This window comes from Rhamphochromis longiceps, linkage group LG23, assembly GCF_057381845.1.
Source record: "Rhamphochromis longiceps isolate RC_006_pf linkage group LG23, R_longiceps_female_GT1.1, whole genome shotgun sequence".
NCBI classification, from domain to species: Eukaryota; Metazoa; Chordata; class Actinopteri; order Cichliformes; family Cichlidae; genus Rhamphochromis; species Rhamphochromis longiceps.
In genome coordinates, this window is record NC_140578.1 from 8,662,907 (window position 1) to 8,683,137 (window position 20,231).

At 46.1% G+C, this 20,231-nt stretch overlaps 2 protein-coding genes across 13 annotated transcripts in view; one reads left to right on the forward strand and one right to left on the reverse strand.

Moving 5' to 3' along the window:
• Nucleotides 1-17,264, forward strand: part of fryl (furry homolog, like) — an 83,399-nt gene extending 66,135 nt beyond the window's left edge. For 11 of the 12 annotated variants that reach the window (XM_085398036.1, XM_085398037.1, XM_085398038.1 and 8 more), the window contains 8 exons: nucleotides 6,892-7,099; nucleotides 7,252-7,401; nucleotides 7,847-7,945; nucleotides 8,633-8,701; nucleotides 12,165-12,182; nucleotides 13,184-13,294; nucleotides 14,127-14,320; nucleotides 15,311-17,264. In XM_085398036.1, coding sequence (XP_085254162.1) covers nucleotides 6,892-7,099; nucleotides 7,252-7,401; nucleotides 7,847-7,945; nucleotides 8,633-8,701; nucleotides 12,165-12,182; nucleotides 13,184-13,294; nucleotides 14,127-14,320; nucleotides 15,311-15,551 — 1,090 coding nt within the window. In that variant the 3' untranslated portion in view covers nucleotides 15,552-17,264. The remainder of the gene's footprint in view (nucleotides 1-6,891; nucleotides 7,100-7,251; nucleotides 7,402-7,846; nucleotides 7,946-8,632; nucleotides 8,702-12,164; nucleotides 12,183-13,183; nucleotides 13,295-14,126; nucleotides 14,321-15,310) is intronic. The other variant, XM_085398029.1, reaches the window with a different exon arrangement.
• Nucleotides 17,265-17,914: 650 nt separating this feature from the next.
• zar1 (zygote arrest 1) lies at nucleotides 17,915-20,203 on the reverse strand. Its single transcript, XM_085397929.1, has 4 exons — nucleotides 19,502-20,203; nucleotides 18,771-18,863; nucleotides 18,555-18,629; nucleotides 17,915-18,482 (listed from the first exon to the last, which is right to left on the reverse strand). The coding sequence occupies exons 1-4, from the start codon at nucleotides 20,192-20,194 to the stop codon at nucleotides 18,339-18,341; spliced, it is 1,005 nt and encodes a 334-aa protein (XP_085254055.1). The 5' UTR covers nucleotides 20,195-20,203; the 3' UTR covers nucleotides 17,915-18,338.
• Between the last annotated feature and the right edge of the window lie 28 nt (nucleotides 20,204-20,231).

Below are 20,231 nucleotides of genomic sequence, written 5' to 3' on the forward strand. Positions count from 1 at the left end.
GTTTTTCTTGTGCAGCGTTTCGCTTTGCGTTTTGGGAATGGACTCCAAACCGAAGCGAGCAAAGCAGAAATCTTCTGTTCGCCCCTGTCCTCAGGGATGTGGTTTCTCTTTGCACGACAGCGACCAGCACGATGCCTGCCCTGTCTGCCTGGGGATCGTCCACGCTAGGAGAGCGTTGACGGAGCCCGAAGCTTGTGCGTTTTGTCGCCAGCTCCGACGCTCGACCCTGGAAAGACGGGTGACGTTTGTGGAAAGAGTGCTGGGACGCTCGGCTGTCGCACGGCATGACCCTCTTCTTTCCGAGTCTGGAGCCCCGGCTTCGTCCGAGTCCGAAGACGAAAATTTTCAGGTCGATGTCCCCGCGATTAGCTGGGCTGACCACATGGAATACGTTGACGGGTTAGCCGATGACGGACCGGAACCATGCAGGAGCGCTGACGGGCTTCAGCCTGGGTTGAAGCCCGCCAGCGCTCCCCAGGAAGACGATGACGTGCTGGACATCGGCCTGGACATCCATGGTTTGTCGGAGGATGAGCAGGAGAGCTCATTGTCGACCCAATATGCCGCCGCTGCTGCGCCGGTCGGCCACGATGACACCTCTCTTTTCTCCCTGTTTCGCCGTGCCGCTGAGAAGCTGCAGGTGGACTGGCCCTCTCCTCCACCAGCTCGGAAGCCGTCGCGGTTTGCGGGTTTTTTCCTTCCACCGGAGCCCGCAACGGCCAAAAACTGCCTCCCCATGTTCCCAGACTTTCTCTGCGAGCTAACAGCGTCATGGGACAAACCTCTGTCTACCCGCGTCACTGTGCCCGGCTATGGACAGTACATGGAATTGGACGGCGCCGAGGGAGCTGGTTTAGCTAACCCACCCCCTATGGAGCCGTCTCTGGCTGCTTATCTGGCCCCGTCCCATAACCATGGTGTCGGTGGCCCCGCAACTCTGCCGTCCAAGCACTGCAGATTCTCGGCCTCGCAGCTGGAGAAGATTTATCGGGCTCAGGCCGGCACCGCTCGAGCCATGAGCTCCGTCACCATGCTCCAGACGTACCAAGCAATGTGCCTGGCGGAGCTTGGATCGCTGGTTCCGGAGGACAGCCCGCTGTCACCTCTTCTTAACGAGGTTAGAGTCACCACGGATTACATCCTCCGTGCGTCTCGCTGTGCAGCGCTCTCCCTGGGCAGAGGGATGGCTTCGACAGTGGTGGCGCAGAGGCACCTGTGGCTGACCCTCTCCGACGTCCCTGATAGAGACAGAGCTGTGTATCTGGACGCACCAGTGTCTGCGGCTGGGTTATTCGGACATTCACTTGAAGCCATTCAGGCTAGATTCGATCTGAGGAAGAAGCAGACGGAAGCTCTGCGCGACATCATCCCCAGACGCCAGCCCCAGCCCAAGCCCACTGCTAGCTCTCACAGGCCCGCCGCTCCTCTGACAGCTGGCAAGAGACCGGCGCCCACTGCTGGAGTGGGAGGGCCGCCGGCGAGAGCACGTACTCCGGCCCGAGCTCCACGCCAGTCGGCCTGGGGCAAAGGCCCTCCCCCGGGCCCCCGACGGGACCCGACGCCCAGGAGGAAGAAGCCTCAGCCCTCCTAGCTGTGATTGCGAGTGGGGAAGGGATCCGGCAGCAGGGAGACGCTGCTCTTACCCCTCTGTTGCCGCACAAGAGGTGCCGCTTAAGTTCTGTTCAGGTTGTCAGCCCCAGAAGGCGCTGCACTTCCCTATCGCGGTCTCCCAAGCACATAACCCCTGCACACGGTTCAGATGTGTTGAATGTTCAAGCGACCACATCGAGTGTTCCCGCTGTTTTTCATTGTTATGCCCCGGAAAAGGTGCACCCAACAAAATGTATAAATGTACATGTTCCCATGTTGCAATCAATAAAGAGTGTTGTTTACTCTCAAACAATCTCAAATGCTCAACCTGCAGGCGAAATGAGCCAGGTCAGGCAGGGGATGCAGTCCCCTGCAGACACACTGGGGGGCGACGGCGCCCCGCCGTCAGTGCTGCAGGCCAGCCGGCTGGCTGCTCACTTCCCTCAGTGGCGCGCTTGCGCCCCCTCTCCGTGGGTGCTGCAAACCGTTGCCATGGGCTACCGGTTGCAGTTCCGGGTCAAGCCGCCTCGTTTCCAAAGAGTCGTGAACACGATTGTCAACCCCGAGGCAGCCTTGGTACTCAGAGAGGAAATACAGGCGCTATTACAGAAGAGAGCAATACGGGTGGTCCCCGCTTCGGAGACGGACAAAGGTTGGTACAGCCGTTATTTTGTCATTCCGAAGAAAGGGGGAGGGCTTCGTCCCATCCTCGACCTGCAAGTCTTGAACACGTACCTGCGAACGTACAGGTTCAAGATGCTAACACTCAGACAGCTCCTGAGTGCAGTCGGCCCGGGAGATTGGTTTGCGACAATCGATCTAACAGATGCTTATTTTCATGTCGCTATACACCCGAAACACAGGCAGTTTCTGAGGTTTGCATTCGAGGGCGTAGCCTACGAATACCTAGTGCTGCCGTTCGGGCTGTCGCTCGCTCCCCGCACCTTTACGAAATGTGCCGAGGCAGCGCTAGCGCCCCTCAGGAAGAGGGGCATCCGCATCTTGGCCTACCTGGACGACTGGGCTCTCGTGGCTTGCTCCAGAGAACAGGCGGAGACGCAGCTGTCGCGGGTTCTGTCACACATTCAGACACTGGGGTTCTCTGTGAACTTTCAGAAGAGCTCGCTAATCCCAGGTCAACAGATCGCTTTTCTCGGTCTGGAAATATGCTCTCTTTCCAGCCGCGCACGGTTGTCAGAGCACAGAGTGGCCGCGTTTCATCGCTGCCTCGCTCAATTTCAGCTGGGACGCAGACTGCGTTTCCAGACGATATTGCGCTTGTTGGGCATGATGGCATCTATGATCGCCGTAGTGCCGCTTGGGCTGTTGAAAATGAGAGCGTTTCAACGCTGGACTCTCTCTCACCGTTTGTGTGCTTCGCGTCACCTCCGGAGGAGGCTGCCGGTAACTGCGTCTTGCATGCTAGCTCTCCGTCCTTGGAGGGAGCCCGGGCTACTGCACCAGGGCTCTCGGATTGGGAGGGTGTTGTTTCGCAAGGTGGTGTCCACAGATGCTTCCCTAAGTGGGTGGGGAGCGCTGTGCGAGGGTGCGTCAGTGAGAGGGATCTGGTCCGCGGCTCAGCGCCAGCTGCACATCAACCACTTAGAGCTGTTAGCAGTGTTCTTAGCTCTAAAGCGTTTCCGTCCAGTCCTGCAGGGCCAGCATGTCTTAGTCAGGACGGACAATTCAACAGTGGTGTCTTATATAAACAGGCAGGGAGGAACACGCTCTCTTCCCCTGTTGCAGCTGTCTCGCTCTCTGCTGTTATGGTGCAGTGTTCATTTTCTGACTCTAAGAGCCACCCATGTCCCGGGCCACCTGAACCTGGGGCCGGACCTTCTCTCCAGGGGGGGTCCTCTGGTGAGAGAATGGAGGTTACACCCTTCAATAGTGGCTCAGATTTGGGATCTATTTGGCGAGGCGCAAATAGATCTTTTTGCTTCCAGGGTGAATGCTCACTGCCCCCTGTACTTCTCCATAATCGACCACGATGCACCCTTGGGCTTGGACGCGCTAGCGCACCAATGGCCAGACGTGCTCCTGTATGCATTTCCCCCAGTGGAAATGATATCTCCAATTCTGGAGAGGGTGCGTCGGCATTCCCTCTCTCTGATCCTGGTGGCCCCTTGGTGGCCCGCGAAGTCGTGGTATGCAGAAATAATCAGCCTGCTTGCAGCAAGTCCTTGGCAGCTTCCTCTCCGCAGGGATCTCCTCTCTCAGGCGGGGGGGGAAGTGTTTCATCCGCGCCCGGATCTGTGGCACCTTCATGCTTACCTGCTGAGAGGTTAAACTTGGTTGCTAAGGGTCTGCCACCTAGTGTGGTAGCGACGATTCAGAGCGCCAGGGCCTCGTCTACTAGAGGCTTGTACGCTTACAAATGGCGAGCCTTCGAGCGATGGTGCCAGGACCGCCACACTCTCCCATTTCAGTGCTCTATTGTGGATGTTTTGACATTCCTGCAGGAGCTGTTGGATAAAGGCCTTTCGTTTTCGACGATCAAGGTTTATTTAGCGGCTATATCTGCTTGTCATATCGGTTTTGACGGGGTGACACCAGGTGCGCATCCCCTCGCCGTGCGTTTTCTGAAAGGGGTTCGCCGGCTGAGGCCCGTGCTTAAGTCCAGTGTCCCGGCTTGGGACTTGTCTTTGGTGCTGGAGGCCCTTTGTGGCCCTCCGTTTGAACCCGTTGAGTCGGTAGATATGACACTTCTTTCATATAAGACCGCATTACTTCTCGCTTTGGCCTCGGCGAAGCGAGTGGGGGACCTTCATGCGCTGTCTGTGCATCCTGCCTGCACACAGTTTTCTCCTGATGGCCGCAAGGTCGTATTGCGTCCGAATGCCGCCTATCTTCCCAAGGTCATGCCTGCATCTTATAGTTCAATGGAGTTTGAGTTGCTGTGCTTTTGCTCCCCTCCTTTTGAATCTGAGGAGCAGAGGAGGGTGCATTCTCTTTGTCCGGTGCGTGCGCTACGCACCTACGTTGAGCGCACTCGGGATGTGCGTTTGTGTGACCAGTTGTTTGTCTGCTTCGCTAATCCGAATAGAGGTAGAGCTCTGTCCAGACAGAGGCTGTCCCACTGGATTGTAGAAGCTATCTCGTTGGCATACAGCACCGGAGGTTTTGCGTTGCCCCACGGGGTGGGAGCTCATTCCACCAGGGGGATGGCGACCTCATGGGCTCTTTTTAGAGGGGTGCCTGTGGCTGATATTTGTGCAGCGGCTAATTGGGCGTCGCCGCACACTTTTGTGCGGTTTTATCGGTTGGACGTTACAGCCCCTTCGGTGGCTCATGCTGTCCTTTCTGCTGGGTCTACCACTCACTAAGGAGGTGGTGGTCCCGTTCCGGTTCGGTGGCTGCTCTGCGGGGCGTGTATATAGGTCCCATACTTATGTGTTGTACCGAGTGAATCGACTGAAAGGGAACGGTTAGTTATGTCTATAACTTCTGTTCCCTGAAGGAGAGGAACGAGGTACAACACAGGGTGGCCCCACTGAGCAGTTGGCTCGGTGAAGAGCGGCTATCGAACTGAGGGATGACGGTGATGGCAGCGGCTATATGTGCGGGCGGGGCCTTGCGCGTGTCATCACACGTCATCTGCCGTAAAGGCGTGAATAAAGGTTTCTTCAGCCAGGACACGCGAGGGCGTGATATCCCATACTTATGTGTTGTACCTCGTTCCTCTCCTTCAGGGAACAGAAGTTATAGACATAACTAACCGTTTTATTGATTACAAAATAAGCTATATCGGATTCATATCGGTATCGGCAGATATCCAAATTAATGATATTGTATCGGACATTAAAAAGTGGTATCGTGCCATCTCTAATTCATACCACTGTATTAAAGAATTTGAGAAGATCTGAGAAAATGCTGGATGGCTTTTGTGCCAGTTTTGCCAGTATCATGTAAATCACCTTTTACCTGAAACCCAAAAAGCAAATATTGATCGATAAGAGACATTTAGACATGCAAAGACATGCAGTTTTAATTTCCTTTTGTGTTTGAATAAATGGTGGAATTTATACCAATTTGCTGAGCAACTGACTGATAGCTCATCAAGTCATTGTACAGTTGGTTTTATTTTAATTTCACACAGTCTAAAAATCTTTAATTTTTAGATGGTTTTTACAAATGACCTTTTACTAATAAGTAATGGAACTGTCCATTTAAGAAGACTGTGTCAGACAGCTCCCATTTAAAAATGTATTAAAGTAAAACAGCTGACCTTTCATTTTAATTGTAGACTAGTTTAGGTGTGGCTGAAGAAGATATGGACTAATCTACAGTGCATGACTAATCTAACTTCTTTGACATGATTTAGATGGTGTGATAGCTAATTTCTTTCTTGGCGTGGCCTATCAGAACTATGCGTGTGTTGGCAGGCTTCAGTTCATTCCTAACACTTCAAGGTGGGCCAAATCTGATTGGAGGACAGTTGTAAAGTCAGGGCTTTAAACTGCTCTAAAGCAATATTAAGAAGCACTGCTGAACAAACTAGAAAATAGAGACTCACTCGCCTCCATGTGTAACTGTACTGAAGTTCTTTCAATTAACAGAGACACGCATGCATGGAAAGCAATTGTGTGAGTAGCTTAGAGTGACTGAAAATAGCAGGACACTAACCAGTTAGTGTAGGTGTCTGTGCATGAGGATTTATGTGAGTGGGAGAGAGTAAAATGAAACAACTCGGCAACGTTTTACCTCAGTGGGTTGGGAGCTGGCTCTGCTTGCAGTACTGTGTGTGTGCGTGCGTGTGTGTGTGTGTGAGTCAGTATGTGTAAATGCCTAGCTTGTATAGACCTCTCTGCAGTCCTGTGTGGGATGAGTGCAGTGCGCTAGTGCTGCTAACAGTGGAGCTGCAGACGAGGGGAGAGAGTACGGGAAAGAGAAGCGGTAGTTAGGATGAGGACAGAGACCGTGTCCGTTGCAGCGCTCGGCAGCGCAGGCTTTAGATACTTATATTCTGTCTGCTTCTTCAGGCTGTTTGGTCCCACAGGCCTGTGAGTATCTGTGTGCGTCTGTGTGTGTGAGAGAGCGAGAGAGAAACAGACACGTCTGTGTAATGCTAAAATGCTAATCGCTGTTATTGTGAGAGCACTGCAGCAGATTTTAGCTCTCGTTGCACTGCAGCAGAATTTTCAGTGAGGGAGGCAGAGATGCAGCAATGTGAGGTTGTTTACTTGCTGCGAGTGACGACATGCGCGTGTGTATGTTTACTTTTGTCCTTCAGTGAAGGGGGGGGGGGGGGGGGGTGGTATAACATGTCTGACTGCTTATTGGCCCCCGTGTGTGTTTTAGCCAAGATGAAGGTGACGCAGACGGCTTCCCAGAGATTCAGGCCTCTCCGCCCCCTTCGCCCTTCCTCTCTGCCATCCTGGCTGCATTCCAGCCAGTTGCCTATGACAATGACGAGGATGCTTGGCGTTGCCATGTCAACCAGATGTTGTCAGACACAGATGGGTCCTCGGCTGTTTATACTTTCCACGTGTTTTCCCGACTCTTTCAGGTAAATGTGTACCACATTTTTTGGGGGTTTTTTTTATGTTCTTGCAGTTTTGACTGATAGGACTGCTCCTTATCTGTTTCATCTTGTGTACAAGTAAGCTTATTTCCGAATGATCTTACTTTGTTTTCTTTTTTGTGTGTGTGTTTTTCCAGAGTATTCAGAGAAAGTTTGGCTCCATTACACATGCATCTGTTCGCTTTCTCGGGGAAAGGCTCCAACGAATGGGTAATCAGTTCCTTAGCTCCTTGGAAGTCATGACGTCTCGCTCGCAGTGTCCCACTGTGTTGCTGGATGCAGAGACGGTGAGGCTGGCCCGCATGCTTGTCTGTAATCATTCTGATGCATCTGATAAAGCGAGACTCCAGTAATGCTGTAGCAGTTACACGGCTGGATTATTTTATATAAATGGTTTATGTCGTGCTGAGTGTGTGTGTGTCCTGGTGTAGATATTTTTGTGTAGTTTGTGTTATGCCCAGTTTATTTATGATAAAAATGAGAAGGGAAGTCAACACAGCAAAAAAATATCTAATCTAATTTTTATGTACAACAAGTGAAAGAAGAATAGGTACCATATTAAAACTGGCTGTGGCTTAAATTTGTGGTAACGGCAACACAGTCAAAGCAAATGAAAACCAATTTGTCATTCAGGAGAGACCAGCTAACACTAACACGAGGCCTTGGGGCCATTATGTGTATGTAGTGGATGTTTTTGTGGCTTAATATGTGTGGTGTCCTGTGTTGTTGTAGCTGGTCTCTTGTGGACTGTTGGAGACTCTGAAGTTTAGTGTGCTGGAGTTGCAGGAACACTTGGACACCTACAACGCCAAGAGAGAAGCAGCAGAGCGTGTAAGCCATCTTTATCTTTCTCCACATCCACATCTCTGCCTCTTTATCCTTGTGGAACCTTTTCCCACCAGACATGTTGTTTCACATCCTCTTTATTTTTAAAACACGTAAAGTGGTTTTCATCTCTATGCAGTTTCACTGCAAAAAGCCAGGAGAACATAAAGACGAATAGCTGATGTTGCACACGATAAGCCCAGTCTGTCTCATCAGCAGCTGCAGACACTGAATCAGTGTTCAGTATGAGTACATTCAGCTGCCGTTAGTGTCTGCATCACCAGTGAGAAACCATGCTGAAGGGATAAAAATAACCCTCAGCTCTCCTAAATCAGTTACAGAAGGCCAGGCGGGAGAAGCTGTGAGGGGTTGGAGCTGGGAGGAAAAGGGAGGGGAAAAAAGAGATGAGATTGCAGAGAGCTCTGGGATGCAGGGGCGCTAATTGAATGAGACTGCAATGTTCCCTGGAGGGCTAGATACTCTGGATGCTCTGGAACAGGCCTTCTTTAATTCGCTAAATACAACGCACATATTAAATCTCCTCCTTTTATTATGTACACACACAAATGTAGATGCATATGTCCATGGGGTAAAAAAAAAAGCCTTGTAAATGCCTCTGTTTCCAAGTTTCTCTCCTTCCTCTAAGCCTTTTATGTTTTTCTCTCCTGTTTTGTCTCCTGCCTGTTTACGCAGTGGCTCGAGGACTGCAGGAAAACATTCGGGGACAAAGACAGCAGCCAGCGACCCAATACTCATGCACAGGTAGGGATGAACACTTTTACTTTACAATGCATGAATTTGTTTGTCATACTTATTGACCGGTTTGACTTTTGAAAGTGTTGCACTGCAGCTGAATCGGTAACGTCCAACTGAAATTACACAGCATTACAGACATTAGAGACATTAACGAAGTGTCGTCAAGCCAGTCAAAGCGCATCTCTTTAAGAAAACCATGTTGGTTTAAAAGAAGCGAGAACCTGCACCAGCTTTCCTGCGGATACAGGATAATGTTACAAGTTACTTATTAGTAAAAATGCAATGATAAATTTATTTATCAATGAAACATGTACACAAAGTAGAACATTTAGCTATGAGCTAAACAGTTACTGTCAGCAGTGCACTAAGGGATTTATGTACAAGCATGCTTTGGTTGCATGTGAGTAAACAATGTAAAGAGAAAAGGCGGCATCACATTTCCTTAAATGCCTTTGATAACCATGAACATGTAAAGATGATTGAAGATTTAGTTTTTTATTCACTTATTTTATCTCCGTTAAGGAAATTCAATTTTTGGCCCGCATATCCGCTAATTATACCAGTCGTTGTTCTCACAGCGCGAAGAAAGCATACCAGCTAATCATTTTGAGTCAAACCATGATTACAAAACTTAGGTTCATATCAAACCCGAGACGTTAATGTGCCGTTACACTAATTAGGTCTTCAGCTGCAGCATATTAAAGGCATGTGAATGTATCAGTACAGTCATTTAGGTTTCAATGAGCTTTAATTCCTCAATACCACAAACAGCACTTTCCATTCCCATTAAATGGCCCTGTGTCTCAGTCAGCTACCAGTGCTCAGCCTCCCAGTTGCTGCCTGATATGCGCTGGAAATCCCATTTGTGTTACATGCCTGTGAAAATGTGCAAAATTCTTGTTACATTTCTAGTAACAGTGTTACTAACAGTGCTAGTGTTGCATTAAAACACAGTTGCATGACATCTGCAAATTAATTTTATTTTTGAGTTTTATTTCTTCTATTACAGTGCACTCATTTAGGCCTGTCTGTGCTTTTAAGGACACTTTTGAAGGAAGTTTGATGTAATCATGAGTTGTTAATGATTACCTTAAATTGTACTTACTGATAATAATTAGCTTAATGAATAATTAAGAACTTCTGTAACAGCCTCTCTATGCAGTTTATTCAAACATTTTCCAGTCATTCTGTTTATTTGGTGGTAAACTGAGATTATGTTTGATCTTTCATTTAACTAGTGCCGTAGTTTTATATATGTGGCGCCAAATCAAAATAGCAGTTGTTTTAAGGGGCTTTATATATTGCAAGGTAAACACACTCTACAATTATAGAGACAAAACCCTAACAATCAGACGGTGCCCTATGAGCAGCCCTTGACAACAGTGGGAAGGAAAAACAAAGCTATATCTTACATAAGGTTTACATTACACACATGAAAGATCGACGGTTCAATTTAGCGTACTCCTCATGCAGGTAAATCTAAGGTTTGCATCCTGAACAACATCCGGGATAATGTCTGTGCCAAATCAAACATGCAGGTTCATCTTCTGTGGGGACCACTTGAGATATAGGGGAACAGCTTTTCTTTTATTGTGAAAGGCAAGCAGAGGAAAAAAATTCTTTAAGTAACATTTCTGTACTGCTGTGGCAGTGGCGCTGTCAGCTGCCAGTTAAACATAAACCCTGAGGGCAAGAAGTGTTTCTAACAATTTGCCAGCAACCATTTTTTATAGCTTTGGGTGATAAACATGTTAACAGTAGATTTAAAGAAGATGTGTAAATAACTTTTGTCTTCAACAACATAATTGCAACTAGGGCTGCTCGATTATGGCAAAAATGATAATCACGATTATTTTCACTGAAATTGAGATCACGATTATTTGACGATATTTATTTAACCCTTTAAGACCTACTATAGAACCAAGTCCACCAGAGCTTATATTATTTTTTTTTTACATGCTGTAGTGCCATTTGTGGGAGCATTTCAAGTTGCTATACATCAATACAACTGTTATAGCCCATATTTTAATAATATGTATGCATTAAGTCCATAGTAATTACATAAATTGCAAAAAAGTGCAATAAACTACAAAAAAAATTGAAAATCGCTTTTGTTTTGTTTACATATATTTCTACTTGGAGAAATTTAAGAGGCTTATCCCTCAAAACTTTAAATACAATAAAGTTGCAAAAAATAGTTTCCCACCACAGGAAATTTATTTTGAGTGTCTTCATAGTTTTATTTTGGAGATACAGCAATTTTTATACACTGCAGGAAAAACAAAAAACAATCCTATGATGCAAATTTGCAAAGAAAACAGCATGTGCATCATTTCACTGTGGGAAGTGTTACGAACAGCTGATCAGATCGGCAAAGCGTGTTTCTGGAATATTATGTTTTTGTTCCTGCAAGCGCTTTTTATGCAATTTTTGCAAAGCTATATGTGGAACAAAACCGTGACCGAGGACAAGCTGATGGCATCAGATGTAAGTACAACTCCTCCGGTTTCATATGCAAAACAAATTATTGCGCTAGCTTACACGGTTCAGGTTCTACAGGGATTTAAAAATAGTTACACAAAACGGAGCGTGCTGCTCTGACCGGCTTTAAAGGGTTAACAATGACTTTAAAAAATAATATAAAATAGTGTGCAACACCACTGAAGTTTGTTTTTTTTTAAACTCTCTTTTCAACCAACGGCAGTCACTCTCCAAATAACTTCTGCTTAGCTTTCCGAGCTTCCCTCGGGTCCTCTTAATCAGCGGTCTCCAACCTTTTTTGCGCCACGGACCGGTTTATGCCCGACAATATTTTCACGGACCGGCCTTTAAGGTGTCGCGGATAAATTAGGGAGGGGCTAATAATCGGCTCAGTCATTTTTAATGATCGTTGAAAGCCCAGATCGTAATCGTGATTAAAATTCGATTAATTGAGCAACCCTAATTGCAACTATGACTTCAGATGGACTTTTTTAGACTTTTTTCCTCAATTCAAAAATGTAAGATTTAAGACAGAGTTTGTACCCTTGATGTATTTGCATGATCTCTCACTGCACGTCTTAGTCTGTAGGTTTCTCTTACACCGAGCTCCTTGGACAGATCTGCGGAGCTCCCTCTGTGTTTGACATTCACACAGATGTTACCTTGGGTTAAACTGACGCTCTGTTTTCAATCAGAAGTATCCAGAGGTCTTTCACTGCCTCCTCCTTCCTCTCTGCGTAGCCACCGTGTCTTTTCTGCCCGTCATCGCACATGCTGTTGTTCACCTTTTCAGAATAAGGGTTTCTGTTACTGCTGACGTGAGCTCACATTATCTGACCCGTGTGAAGGGAAGATGATAAAGCACTGCTCCTGCTCGTCAGGTCACTGTGTCTCAGCTGTCATGTTAAAGCTCACTAATTCTTGGTCTTTCTCTCCTTCTGTTTTGTTTGTTTGTTTGTGTGTGTGACCTGCTCACCTTCTTGCTTAGCAAATGGAAAATCTAGCAGTAAGTGGTTCTCATATTATAGACTTAAATAATGCTGCCAACCGGACAAAACACTGACATCTCATCTTTCTGTGCAGAAACAGACTGTGTTCTACCCCCACCCATTTCTCTGTCTATGTTTCTGCTTGATTGGTCATGTAACCCAGCTCAACCTCTTCATCCACCCACCCAATCATAACGTACCGTGTTATCCTGTTTGCATTTTTTTCTGTTTGCTTGTTGCACTGATTGTGTCTGCAGATAAATTCATCTATCTACGTGTATTCAGTGTAGAGTTGCCACCTGATTTCAGAGGGGCTGCTCCGTTATCAGTAGGATATGATGGCTAGAGAGTCCAGTGTTGTTAGGTTTGAATTCACTTTCATTTTGCATGATTCCATTGTTCCATTCCCATTTGTTCAAATCATTTTCTCCCATTTCCTCCGAGATTAGGGGCTTAACTTTTAGTTTTCCCACACCTCACTCATCAATTCTATATGCTGAGGGATCAATGAGATGATGCCCTAGGTTTTCTAATTTAAGATTTCACCACTAATTCTAGCAGTAGGGTCATTCCATGAAATATCAGCCAGTATTTCGCATCTGACCCCATCAGAAGCAGCTGATTTCTTTTTTTTGTTTGGTATCTGAAGCTGTGCAGTATGTACCTGCACGCTATGACATTTTTCAACCCATCTCCATGTACTTCATAGTGTGCAGGTAAAATTTTGCATCCCTTCACTAAATAAGCTAAAGTTAATATAATAAATAAAATCATCTGATTCTGCTGACTCAGGTCAGGTGGGACCAATTTTTCCAATTTGGGTTATTTTATTTGGGACGACCCTATAGTAGACTCACCATGGTCCAAACCAAATGGCCCTCCGTGTTAACTTTTTCATCTCTTCCTCTAACCCAGGATACCCATCTGTCTAATCATGTGATCAGAGTGATTCAGTGCAGGTTAGATCATCGCTTTGCTGAGATGTGACAGTGTGTTTTTCTGTCTTCTGTCTCTGTAGGAGCTCGAGTTATGTCGGAGGCTCTACAAATTGCACTTTCAGCTGCTGCTGCTGTTCCAGGCCTACTGCAAGCTCATCAGCAGGGTGGACACCATCAAGAGAGAGGCCGAGGTGAGAGACACAAGGTTTAGCGTCTGCTGAGTTAAAAGTTTGTCCGTGCGTTGTTATATAATCCATTTTGGGGGGTTATTCCATAGTTGGAGGAACTAGCTGCTGCTACTGAGGTTCAGCAAAATTAAGAGGCTCTGGTGAAAAGTGACGTTCAATTTAAAGCTTTTCAGCTTTGTTGTGTGGGTACACTTTTATAGATGGAGAACGTAAAGACTTGCTTGTTCAATTTTAGGGTTTGTTTGTTTTTCATTTAGATTCTTGTAGTGCTGTCAGCGTCAATCTCATTAAAATTACGTTAACGCCATAACTGAATTAACGGAGAATTGCCGCGTTAATGCGGTTATGGCGTTAACGTCAATTTAATGAGATTAACGCTGACAGTGCTAGTTTCTTGTCAAATCCACAGGGAACCACTGCAAAACAGTATACCTTAAAATGTATGATAGTTTTCCTTGTTTCAGTAACACTAGAGAAAAAATACATTTAAAACTTAAAATATATATAAAGAGAGCTGGAGTCAGAAAATGCAATGAAAAATGTGCAAAACAAAGGAACACAATTTGATTGGATAATTATTTTCCTTTACCCACAGGATCGATAAACAGGCTTTACTAAATCTGTATTGCAGTCCATCCTTCTCTGAGCTGCATCTTAATTGTGCTTTAATTTAATTTAGACATTTAATAAAATTAAATTATTTCCCGTACTGAGCGCTGAGGTCAGCTAGTCCAGGTAATATTTAGTCTGGGTTCATTTCGTTCACCTCCCGAGGAAGATCTGCTTGTGTTATTTGGTGCTGTGACAATAATCCTCCTTTGTCTCCGTTCCTAAGGTTACCAACATGTCCGACGAGCTCACTATCTTAGAGAGCTGCCTGAAGGAGGCGGAAACAGGAAATGATGGTCAGGAGGATGTGTGCATGTCAGACAATGCCCAGACGAACACCGAGACAGCCATACAGTCGCTGATTGAAACCCTGAGAGCCAGAGACTTCAGCTCTGCTCTCACACAAGTCAAAATCTTCAGGTAAGATAAACACTACAGTCAAACAAAACAGTGGCTTTAATCGGTGACATAACAAGGCAATACAGTGATTAAGCCTCCTGTGTAAAAGGCCCAGTCAAACATTATTTAACAAGTAAAAAGTTGTTATTTTTAATGCACTCTGATTCCTGGCTGTTTCATTCCAGTCTCGTGCTTCATGTCATTGCGCTTAAGGGCTCGAGTTACTAACTGATCCTCACGGGTTCACTCAGACACAGCATCCGTTCAGTTTGGTTACTACAACATGGAAGACAGCTGCAAGTTTGCTCCAGAAAAACATTTTTTGTTAACATAATAAGGATGTTCTTTGGCACTGTCACATATTTTAATATTGCGATTTTTGGATGCTGCAGATTAAGTTCGGACTAGGACATCCAGCATGATCATTTCAAGTAAGAAGCCCAGATATAAGATAAAAGGAGGTTAAAATGCACTCCTGTTTCTATCGCATATCATTACTGAAATGTTCAGAGGCAGAAGCTCCTTTGACTTGGCAGGCCTGCTTGTGATGCTTCTTGGCAGTTACTTTGAAGATCCCATCTAAATGATGAGATTGGATGTTCACTGGGATATGAAAGCAGTACGTGTAGACTCACCAGTCACACAGTAAACAGTCGTGAAACCTTTGGCTCGCTGCCTGGTGATGAGGCATGAGTCTGTGAAGATGAGGGACTGTGCATAAAAATAATTGCTACACCCCCTTGAAATAAAGTTGCTAACAAAAACTGTGCAATGGTACACACCTGTAGCATTACCTAAACAATGAGTGCCTAGAATTTAATACTGTGTTCTTTCTAAAGCTCAGTGAACTACTGCCCAACATCGCCCAAAGTGCATTTGTTCACAGACCTGAACATGTTTTCAGAGGAGTCGACTAACAAACCCAAAGCACCTCAGGAAAACTGTTTATCCAGCAGCTAAGAATGTGTTCGGTACAATCCCCTTTTCTTCACATCTCTTCTTCATCTCCAGATCTCTGTGGCCCAACGACATCTTCGGCAACGAGACGGACGACGCGGTCCAGACTCTTCTACACATTTACTTCCGTCACCAGACGCTGGGTCAGACAGGCTGCTTGGCGGTCGTAGGCCCCAGCAGAGACCTGTCTCAGGCTAGCAGCCGCCTCATGGAGCTCAACCTGCAGATCCGTGAGGCTCTGAGTCAGGCGCAGACCTGCCAGACCCACACCGACATAGTCAGCACCGGACTGTAAGCCTGAGGCACTGCAGGCTGGACTAGACTGGACAAAAACACCCCTCTCCTCTACACCTCCCCTCAGCTGGAGTGTAGACGGTGAGGGGCGGAGGACAAGAGAGACTCCACCTATAAAGGGCTAAAGGATGCGTGGGAATAACTGTGACTCTTAATATATATTATTACATGTATGAATGCTTAAAGCTAATATCTTTTCCCAGACTAAGCCAACTCGCAAAATTCAGTTGCAATAAGTCATGTGGTGGCGTGCCTGGGAAAGAATAAGAGAGGGCGCTGTGGGATGATAACTTTTTTTGTTGTTGTTGTTGTTGTTATTTGTTTTTCTCTTTTCGCTGGATCTGATCCGAGGGGCCCCGTCGTACCGAACGGATGCGCTCCTCGGGGTCTGGACTGGGAGTCGGCGTCGAAGCCTGGGAGGCAGTCCAGAGGAGGTGTCGTATGTGTGAGGACGCACCATCAAGATTCATAAGCAAACTCAGAAAGTCTTTGAGAAACCGAATAGTTTTCAAACGCATGCTGAAAGAGAAAAAGCACTGCAAGAATATTTTTTTGAGAAATGTATTTTTTATTAGAGCTAACATCCTAGGTTGTAAATGTTAGGATATTTAACATGTTAACCCTGTGGGAGACGTTTACCTTCAGGGAGTGTACAAAGAGAAATATATCTGTTTATTGATCTGCTCTGAGAGGAGAGTCCCCTTCAACAGGTCTTCACGCAAAACTCACTCTTTAACCAAATAAGTAGATGCCTTTAGAGACTCTTGACTGTGTGATTATATATTGGATATTCTGGTATACGCTCACACACAAAAATGCATATAATTGCACACAAGTGCGGACTGGCTACAGCTCATTATGGAAACATAACTTATTTTACTCTGTATATATTTTAGAAAATGTATAGTGTAAAACCAGTATTTTTTTTTTCCCCTTGTACTTTTGTGTAATGCACTGTTCATCCGATTAGGATGTCTGTATAAAGCTAATGTGATGAGAAAGCCAGAAACAGGTTTGAGTCATTAATGGTCCGCTCCACCTTTAGTCATCCAATCATACAAATTTCCCAAAGGCTGCCTTGGTTGGTGGTTGTGGTTTCAAAAGAGGGAAGCGATGCTCGTTTGGGACAAGCCACCCGTCCGCCTTTGGCGGCGATGGAATGGGAGATCAAAACAAGCCTCCATCTCCTCTGCTGGATCCCACCAACCCAGCCAAGCCCCACATACATATGCATTCCTTGTCTCCACTGTGATCTTTTTGTTAGCAGCGTAGGCTCTGCTTAAAGCCTTACGAGGGAGGAGATGAGGTTTGAATCTGTCCATGTAGGTCGATCATGTTGCAAAGCGGCGCTCATCCACTGCTGCGTTTTGATCCTGTTTATTTATTTTCTGAGGGGAAGCGGGTGTCTGTACTCTCACAATGCCCCTACTTGCTGCTGTGACTGCAGGACATGAACCGTTATCTGAATGCTTCTTGGACAGCTTGTCATGGCACATTGTAACAGTCACTGTACTCATTCCTCAGAGCTTCTCTTTTTCTCCTCCTGCTTGTCTGGTACATATGAATGCTGTTCTTATTTAATGATTATTTACCTGGAAGATATTTTAATGTAGAGCTGCATTATACATTTTTTCCTTGTTCACTCATACCAGCCTTTTCTGGATCAATAAAAACCTTACAGAATGATCTTGATCTTCAGTTATTAAAATTGAAAGCACCATCTCCATGTGTTTTTTCTTGGACTCTGCCAGACTCACTGGAAGTTTAAAAAAAAATATACTAATTATCTTAAAATACCAGATAGCCGGGAGTTTTTTCCTTCCCACTGTTGGGTTTTTATTTGTACAGTTGATCCTACAATAATAGATACAATATAAAGTACCTTGAGGCAACTGTTGTGATTTGGTGCTATATAAATAATATTGAATTGAAATTCTGCAAACAAGATGTGCTGCATGGACACACCCCCATCTGCTTACCAGTGTGGTGGTTTAAAAAAAAAAAGAAAAAAAAAAAGCTACATTCCCAAATCCACAGGGGCGTCTGTGGCTCCGGAGGTAGATGGTTCTCCTGTCCCAGTATCTTTGGGCCAGACACTGAAACCCAGATTCCCTGTGGTGCAAGTGTGTATTAGAAAGCACTTAAGACACTGGGCAAAGTGGTGAAGGGTTTTAGTAAAAATCCCTGTACATATGAACCATTTAAATCCAATCCGTGCTCTTTGGCTCTGTATGGTCTCATCACTCAAAAGTCATAGCAATAGCCAGAGTGAGTATTCATAGCTACCAGTGACCGTTTGGCTAACAGATCTGCAAACAATTACGAAGGAATGGGTAGGATACACTGATATTCAGAACAGCAGATTTTATTTTTTTTTTTAAGCCAAGTGTTTAGTCTTCGACCCACCAGTTTCAGTGTCTTTGGTGCCACGGCAACCTAGTTTCCAATAATTTGATGTCAGTCTTAGTTTATTGCACATGTTCAGGTTTATGTCAGCCTGATTTTAGACAACAGGATTCTCCAAGGTGCTGCATTTGAGTTGAGATCAGTGACAGTTTAAGTGAGCATGCTTACAGACCGAATGCAAGCTAGCCGTTTATTACATCGTAAAGCACATGCGGTGCTTCAGTTTCATCAACACAAAGAGAACTGGTGTGAAATAAAGTACAGAAACATCAAAAATACATTTTGCATCCAAGATGCCATCGTTGCACCAGCAGTAGGTTCAAGATGCCCCCCACGTACAAGTTGTGCCAGCATACTGAGGACAGTTCAGTCGAGACGCTCCTTAGATGATGTACTTGAAGCTGAATGTGCTGTCGCAAGAGAGCCGCTTGCCTTTGCATCTGCCGCACAAATCCTGTCTGTGGGGTCGTTTGGGATCGACGTGTCGTTGTGTTACTGCACAGGAACAGCGTGCTTTGTTGCAAGTCTGAGGAGAGAGGAAGTGTTAAGTGGAGACTAACAAGCCATTCAAAATCCACACAGACAGATTAGGACTTACATGACACGTGATGTCCTCGACACGGTATGGGTTGTATTGCTTTTGGCATTTTCTACAAAACTGTTTGAAGTAAACCTGGAAGATAAGCAGAGGACTCAGATACTTTCTAGGCAGCAGGTCTCTGGAAGTCAGTCATTGTTGCACTGAGGACTTCCTATGGTGGACTCTTGATAAAGCACATTTCATCTTTGGAGGACCTTAAACAGAGCTGCTCACCTTGTTGGTGCCCTGAACACACCACACATAGGCACTCTCCCATCGCAGATTGCAGTCTCTGCAGTGATAATATCCATATTTCTGTTCCAGAAACTGAAGGACAAAAACCAAAATTAGTTCAATGAAATCATTAGAAGGAATCCATCCAAAAATAAACCATCCACATATGTTGTTTGAGAGGAGAACAATCCGAGTAGCCATGATCATGACACTTGCAAAGGGGGGCTAAACAAATATACTTTGAGTTGATTGTTAATTAGCAAATTAACTGAAACAGATTAAACTTTATAGGTAGCACACTGACAAAATTAGAAGCATATTTTCTGGATGATGTTCTAAACAGAAATTTGCCAATAGTTTTGTTTGAAGACGGGTCTCTGATAGATGCTGCCCTCAAGTCTGGTTAAACCAAGGCTAAAGAGCTGCTCAACTTGGGAACAACTTTAAGGTCGTTAAGGCTTGGGCAATACCTAAACAGTATCCAGGAAGTGGAACAAATTAAAGACTAGTTTATAAGGACAGTGAGTATTTTAGTGCCATTTTCGCACTTATTTGGGACAATACTACAGCTTCCAAACTGGACGTTCAGTTCTGAAAGAAAAAGAAATGCGCCAACCCATGTCCTTGAATGAGCCATTTAATATACAAGGCAATTTCCAAGCAGTTGTGGCGCAAACGTTCTTCTTCGAAAAACTGCCAAGTATGAACCTCCCGGTGCGTGATTAACTCACCTGGAACCGCACACGCGCTTTGCCCTTCGAGTCCTCCGCAGTTGGCTGCGCATCCTCACTCCTGGCCAGCTGTTTGGACTTGAGCTTTTTGCTCTGCTCTGCTCGCTTTGCGGTCTTTTCATCCCCACCAGCCTGGCTGTCTTCGTCCTTCCCCTCGGTGTCCTCGGAGGGCTCGGGCGGCTCACCCGGGGGCTCACCGGTCTGCACCGTCTCACTGGAGGTTTCCTTATTGTTGTTATTTTCATCGACCAGGAAGGAGGTGACGCTCCTGTATGCTATCGGGGAGTAGACGGCGAGGGTGCGGGGGTAACGCACACCGCCCGTCGCTTTGGGGCTGCCGGGCGTCGCTGGCTCCTGCTTCCTTTTGCGCTGGAAGTCCCGCTTCATGGCCAGAAGGGTGCGCGGGCCAATGGAGCACTGCACCGAAGCGTCCTTCTTCGGGTTGACCTGCACTGCCACATCCTTGGTGTTCGCCTTCCTGAGCCTCGGGGTGAGTTTGGGGTTGATTTGGGACAAGATGGACTTCAGCTGTGCGCGCTGGTGGTTGTTGAAGGCGTCAGAAGAGTCTCCATAGTGGGAGAAGTAACTTTTGTATTTCCACCCCGCGTCTTTAGGCCGGGGGTATCTGCCCATGTAAGGATTGTAAGAAGAATAGAAGTAGGCGTCCACTGGCTCGTCACCATATGTTGCCATGTTTGTTCAACCGGCCGAGGTTTTGCTGTAACTAGTT

Coding starts and splice junctions, on each gene's coding strand:
- zar1 (XM_085397929.1), bottom strand. CDS start 20,194: ATGGCAACATATGGTGACGAGCCAGTGGACGCCTACTTCTATTCTTCT. Junction 18,864..19,501: donor AAGCGCGTGTGCGGTTCCAG/GTGAGTTAATCA, acceptor TTTGTCCTTCAG/TTTCTGGAACAGAAATATGG. Junction 18,483..18,554: donor TCGAGGACATCACGTGTCAT/GTAAGTCCTAAT, acceptor CTCTCTCCTCAG/ACTTGCAACAAAGCACGCTG.